The 7,098-nt window shown below is 41.5% G+C and overlaps 1 protein-coding gene across 1 annotated transcript in view; it reads right to left on the bottom strand.

The window, feature by feature from the left end:
• The window catches only part of LOC109922926 (very-long-chain 3-oxoacyl-CoA reductase-A-like), a 155,547-nt gene that overhangs the window by 68,313 nt on the left and 80,136 nt on the right, over positions 1-7,098 (bottom strand). The window contains exon 5 of the mRNA XM_048606889.1: positions 5,338-5,402. Coding sequence (XP_048462846.1) covers positions 5,338-5,402 — 65 coding nt within the window. The remainder of the gene's footprint in view (positions 1-5,337; positions 5,403-7,098) is intronic.

Here is a 7,098-nt window from a genome sequence, read left to right as displayed (position 1 = left end):
AAAGCTCAGCAGGTCTGGCAGCATCTGTGAAGGAGAAAACGGAGTTAACGTTTTGGGTCCGGTGACCCTCAACAGTTCTGAGGAAGGGTCACCGGACCCAAAACATTAAGTATGTTTTTTCTTCACAGATGCTGCCAGAGCTGCTGAGCTTTTCCAGCAACTTTGTTTTTGTTCTTGAGTACTTGTGGATTGGGAGGCAGGAAGCTAGAATTTGGTGTTTGCAAAAAGCTGAAGGGATGGAGGATTGCATGACCCTTTTAAAAGATAATGTGCTTTTTCTGTGCTTAGAGATTTAAAATGGATGTCTTTGAGCAGCAATTTGAAAGTTTGCAAGTACACAGAGCACCCAAATTGAAACAACTGTATCAAACGGCCATACAGTTAGCAGGCCAAGCAAGACAATAGGCTTTTGAATTTAGCCAAATCAATTTGAACCAGGTACTTAGATACCAAAAACCTATTAAATTTAAATCTGATGGTTTTGACAACATAGGACCAATCCTATTAAAGAAATATTGATACATCAAGGATAAAAAGAAGGGGACAATTGGACGAAGATCCCCAAAGCTAGCTGCCATCCGCCAGAGCTAATGGCCCTCAGCTTTCAAGAGAGAATCACTGGCTCTCACAGCCTCCTCTATGTCTTACAGAAAGTACCAACTAAATAACAATGGTAACAACGGCACAGCTAGTTAATATTCCTGACAGAAGTCGACGGAGAAGGCAAAACATATTCTGAAAGGCATGTAACCTGGCTGTAATTTCCAGAGACTAAATACTATTGGGGGACTTCTATTTATTGGAACAGCATACCATTAAAATCTTGCTGTATTTGGTAATGGTTAGTGGTTAAAAGGGATTTATTCTGTTTGTTAATAGTTTAGTTAATCAATTTGTTCACTATTACAGTTAGATAAATAAATTTTTACTTGTTGATTTTAGAGAGAGTGTGTCAGGGATTTATTTTATTTACCCACCAGAAGTTGCTGAAAAGCAGGTTATACCACTTTTCACATTCCTTTTACAGATTGTAGGCAAACTGCTCCTCTGGGTGTTTTGGTTTTAGTTGTGCGGGGGGGGGGGGGGGGAACCTCCATTTTATAATAACAACAAAATCAAAAACAAAATAATTCAAATGGTCAAAATACTTGACACCAATTTTCAAATCCAGAGTTGCCTTCATTGAATTTAAATTCTAGCAGCCGCCCACGTAGGATCTAAACCAGTGCCAGCATCCCCAAAAATTAGTTTAGGCTTCTGGATTACTGATCCAGTGACATCAACATGCCACCATTCAGCAATGGCATTGCCACTGTTAGATTCTCTTTGTGGAGACAGTCCTTTCCTGACACGTGGTATGGACATTTACCATTTATCACCCCAAGCCTGATGTCATCCAGGTCATGCTACATATGGGCATCGAGTGCTTCAATATTTGAGACATCAAGAATGAAACACAAGGACCAGTCACCATCTTCACGTCCGATCTTCTGATGGAGCGAACGTTATTGATGGAGCAACTGAAGATAGCAGCAACATTCTGGAGCTCAGGTGACTGACCTCCAACATCCACAACCATCATCCTTTGCAACAGGTTTGGAGCAACTTACAGTTGTGGTGAGTTTTCCCTCCAATTTTTTTTTTTTTTAAAAAACTGTCTCATGGAACTTGGGCATCCCTGGCTGGCCAGCATTTATTGGCTCATCCCTTGCTGCCCTTGAGCTGAGTAGTTGGCTACATCATTTTAGAGGGCTATTGAGAGTCAACCACATTGCCATGGGTCTAAAGTCACATGTAGGCCAGACCAGGTGAGGATGGCAGATTTCTTTCCCTGAAAGATACGAGTGAGTCAGATGGGTTTTTCCTGACAATCAGCATGGATTCCTAATTCCAGATCTTCTTTTTTAAAATTGAATTCAAATTCCGGCATCTGCTGTGATGGGATTTAAACCTCGGCCCCCAGAACATTATGAGTGTTTCTGGACTAATAGTCTAGTATTACTAGGCCATCACCTCCCCATTAAATTCCCATTGATTCCAGTTTTACTGTGCTTCTTGATCCCAAGCTTGGTCAAGTGCAATCACGCTTATCTCAGCTCTGAAAATCAGCTCTTTTGTCAGTGCCTGGACTAAGGCCATAACGAGGTCAGGTGCTTTGTGACCCCGGTCGAACCCAAACTAAGTTAGTGAGCGGCTTATTCTTGAGCAAGTGCTGCTTAATGATTGAAAGTAAAACTATACAGCAGTAATTAGCCAAGTTAGGTTTGTCCTGTTTCTGGTGGGTAATGATCTGTGGTATTCTTTACCACAGAGGGCTGTTGAGACTGGGTTATCAAGTATATTCAAGGTCAGAGACAGAATTTTAATCAGTAAGCAAATCAAAGGTTATGGGGGAAAAGGCAGGAAGGCGGAGTTGAGGATCTTCAGATCAACCATGATCTCATTAAACGATGGAACAGACATAATGGGTTGAATAGGTTACTTCTGTTCCTATCTCTTATTGGTCTTAACTGGGCAATTTTCCACAATATCAGGAGATGCCAGTGTTATAGCTGTACTGGAACAACTTGGCCACAGGAACGGCTAATTCAAGAGCACAAGTCTTTAGTACTATTTCTGGAATGCTGTCAAGTCCTATAACCTTTGTAGTATCCAGTGCCTTCAACCATCACTTACAATCATGTGGAATGAATTAAATTAGAAGACTGGCACCTGTGATGCTGGGGATCAGGAGGGGACCGAGATAAATCACTCAGCACTCAGGCTGGAAGATGGATGGAAATGCTTCAGCCTTACAGTGGTGCTGGTCTTCCTCATTACTGAGGATGGGGATATTTGTGGAAGCTTGTCCTTCTATTGTGCAACAGCCCACGATCATTCACAACTGGATGTGGCAGGACTATTTAGCTTAGATTTGACCCTTTGGATATGCGATTGTTTAGCCCCGTTTGTTGCAAACTGCTTCTGCTGTTTTGCAGACAAGTCGCCCTACGTTGCAGCTGCATGAGGTTGACATCTCAATTTGAGATTGATTGGTGCTGCTCTTGGAATGCCCTCTTTCCTCCTCCTCCAACCTCCCCCAATATTCTTTTAAGCTTTCCTGGGTACTGAAAAATATCTCACATCCATAGTTTTTGTAAGCTGCTGGTCTATATGTAAAAAGATACAGAAGTCTGGATAAATTAGTACAGATCTTTTTAAACTAAACAACAACAAAAGCAGTGAGTATCAAAAAGCTGTGACAGGGACAAAATATGGCAGAACAATATGACAGTGAAGTGGGTACAATACATTCATTGTTTTCTCTATTACACAAATAGAGCCAGAGAGTCCGAGTTATACAGCAAGGAAGCAGGCCCTTCAATCCAACTCGCCCATGCCAACCAGCTATCCTATATAAATCTAGTCCCATTTGCCAGCATTTAGTCCCCATCCCTCTAAACCTTTCTTGTTCATATACCTATCCAGATGCCTTTTAAATGTCATAATTGTACCGCCTCACCACTTCCTCAGGCAGCTCATTCCATAAACATGTGAAAAAGTTGCCCCTCAGGTACCTTTTAAATCTTTCCCTTCCTCCCCTTAAACCTATGCCCTCTAGTTTTGGACTCCTCTAGCCTGGGAGAAAGACTTTGGCTATTCACCCTATCCACGCCCCTCACGATTTTATAAACGTCTAAAGTCACCCCTCAGCCTCCGATGCTCCAGAATAGGCTCCCAGCCTATTCAGCTTTTCCCTACAGTTCAAACCCTCTAATCCTGGCAACATCCTTGTAAGTCTTTTCTGAACCGTTCAAGTTTAACAACATCTTTCCCATAACAGGGACAAATGTCCCATTCAGCCACAACGTAACGTCCCAACACCTATACTCAATGCGCTGACCAATAAAGGCAAGCATACCAAACGCTGCCTCAGTACCCTGCCTATCTGCAACTCCACTTTTAAGGAACTACACTTCCGCAGCCCTAAGTCTCTTTGTTCAGCAACATTCCCTTGGGCCCTACCATAAATTTTAAGATGAAAGCTGCATTGAGAGAAATAGTTATCTGGTTGAAACTTGTGCATGTTCACCCAATGGGAATAAAGCAGCCGAAATTCATATTCTGTTCCACCTCAGTGAGCAATTTCTCCAAGATAAGAACAAAAAATATGCTGGAAAATTTCAGCGATCCATCGCCATCTGTAGAGGTAAACAGTTTTGATGAATGGTCATCAACCTGAAACATTAACTCTTTTGCTCCACTGATACTGTCTGATAGGCTGAGCCTTTACTACCGGATTTACAGGATCCACAGTGTTTTGCTTTTCAAAAGGTATTTTTCTGCTGCACTTTGGGAGAAGTTAAGAAATACATCATCATAGAATCCCTAGAGTGTGGAAACAAGCCCTTCGGCCCAACCAGTCCACACCAAACCTCAGAGCATCCCCTTGTAACCCACCTAATCTACACATCCCTGACACTATGTGCATTTTAAGCATAGCCAATTCACCTAGCCTGCATACCTTTGGACTGTGGGAGGAAACCAGAGCACCCAGAGGAAACTCATACAGACACAGGGAGAATGTGCAAACTCCACACAGACAGTTGCGAGGGGGTGGAATCGAACCCGGGTCCCTGGTGCTGTGAGGCAGCAGTGCTAACCACTGAGCGACCGTGCCGCCCTATGATGCAAAAGATGTAAATGTTTTGTCCAGAACTTAACCATATAGTAGAAATAACCATTGGGTAAAGTGAATAAATTCACAAAAGATATGCTTAAGGAAGTGGCCAGCTCCATGGATTCCCAAGTCAGTGCTCACAGCAGACCAAAATCCATTGTAATCATGTCATACCATAACATAGCAACACAAGATACAAAGACAAATACTAACCTCAGTTATGTTTGTGCTGTGGGGTGATATGAAGAGCAAATTTGTAATACATCAGTTGAAATGGACTTGAAAGCATCCCAAAAGGTAAAGAAAGTCTTTTTGCCAGGGCGGAAATGACTATTATGAGGGGGCATAATTTTAAGGTGATTGGAGGAAGGTATAGGGGAGATGTCAGAGGTAGGTTCTTCACACAGAGTGGTGGGTGTGTGGAATGCGCTGCCGGCAGTGGTAGTGCAGTCAGATACTTTAGACACTTTTAAACGACTCTTGGATAGGCACATGGAGGATAGTAAAATGTAGGGTAGATCCGAGTAGGATAATAGGTCGGCACAACATCGTGGGCCGAAGGGCTTGTACTGTGCTGTACTATGTTCTGTAGTAAATGATCCAATGGGTCATTCAGTTTCCAACTCTCCTTTGAGGACAAAGCAAGAGTGAAAAATCAATTAAAATAGAATACTTACATCATCGAGATCAGGAACATCCAGGAAATATTCTGGGTAGTTGTAAGAAATTCCCACATTGTTCACTGCAGAAAATTAAAACAGCATATTTAGGCTACATTGAACTCCTTCATCATGGTTTCCTAATGGGAAATTTTACTAAAGATTCAAATTGATGCATGGTAATGTAGAAAAGAGGAAAAAAGGAAAGGAGACAAGCATTTTACACTTGCATTCAATCAGGATAGATACCAGAATGCCAGACTTTGAACCCAAACAATTCCCTCAGTGTAAAATTGCTGTTCCCTTTGAAATGTTGTTTTTGTTTGTCCTGGAGGTGTGCAAAACAAAAATCTTCAACAGTATGTTTCTCTTTTTCAGAAATAAAGATTTAATTGAATTAATACAAATAAATTGACTTTTGTTTTTAAGCTCCATGCATTGTTAACAGGCAGGAAAAAAAAATCATGGACTTGTTTATAGTTATTCATTAATTCAATAATATTTGCAAGAATGGGAAATTTCTATGAAGATACACAACTTAGTAACAAATATTTCCTTACTGGTATACACCCACAGGAATAAAAGCTGTGCATACAGGTTAGCAGGATGCTCTCAGTACCATAAAATTTAAACAAAGGGATCTTAGTGATAATTGGCTTTATTACAATTAACATTTTCAACTTCGAAAGATGCACTGTACCTATCTCTCACAAAGTTAGAGTTCAATATAAGCTGCTACACCCAGTGACTATCTGGACAATGAGAGCATAATTTTTTCCCCCCCCAAAATGACATATGACAAAAGCATCAAACTAGTAGGATATGCAAAAGAAATGACCCCATGCAAGTGGGAAAGAAGGAAATAAGATTCCATATGGAAAGTCAAAAAAATTAGTGGGTTGAGGTGATGTAAGAAAACAAAAGAAGAGAAGGAAAGGGGACCATGGTGGCTCATTAGTTAGCCCTGCTGCCTCACAGCAACAGGGACCCAGGTTCAAATCCACCCTTGGGCGACTATCCATCTGTGTTTAGTTTGCACATTCTCCACATGTCTGTGTGGACTTCCTCTGGGTGCTCCGGTTTCCTCCCACAGTCCAAAGATGTGTGGGTTAGGTGGATTGGCCATGTTAAATTGCCCAGTGTCCAGGGATGTGCAGGCTCGGTGGGTTAGCCATGGGAAATGCAGGGATACACAGCGGATCCAGATTGGACACTCTTTGGAGGATCAGTGTAGACTCGAAGGGCCAAACAGCCTGCTCCCACACTTAGGATTTTATGATTCTACAAAAGATGATAAAGGAGAACTACTTATGCCAGTTAAATTACAAATCCTTTTTAAATAAGGCTCCAGGCATTGAAGCTGGTATAGGTCATTCAAATAAATATTTAAATGAAGTTAGGACTTTCATTTCTGAAAATTAAGTGCAATTTGCACGATCAGGAATCACCGATTTTGAGCAGTTGAGTCAAATTAAAGTAATCTTGTTCAGAATTAATATTCACAGCTGGAGAGCAATCATGTCAGCTCCAGGACATCTCTGTAGGAGATCCTCAGGATAAATGTTCAAGGCCAATCATTTCCAGCTGCTTCAATGACCTTCCCTCTATCATATGTTCAGAGGTGGTGATGATTACACAACGTTCAGCACCAATTGTGACTCAGATAGTAAAGCGGTTCATATCCAAATGCACCAAGAACTCAGCAACATTCCAACTTGAGCTGATTAGTGGCAAGTAACATGCATGCCCGAAAAGTGCCAGCCAATAACCATCTCCAAC

The sequence above is a fragment of the Rhincodon typus genome, chromosome 17 (genome assembly GCF_021869965.1).
Source record: "Rhincodon typus isolate 14 chromosome 17, sRhiTyp1.1, whole genome shotgun sequence".
Taxonomy (NCBI): Eukaryota; Metazoa; Chordata; class Chondrichthyes; order Orectolobiformes; family Rhincodontidae; genus Rhincodon; species Rhincodon typus.
This window is presented reverse-complemented; position numbering and strand designations above follow the sequence as displayed.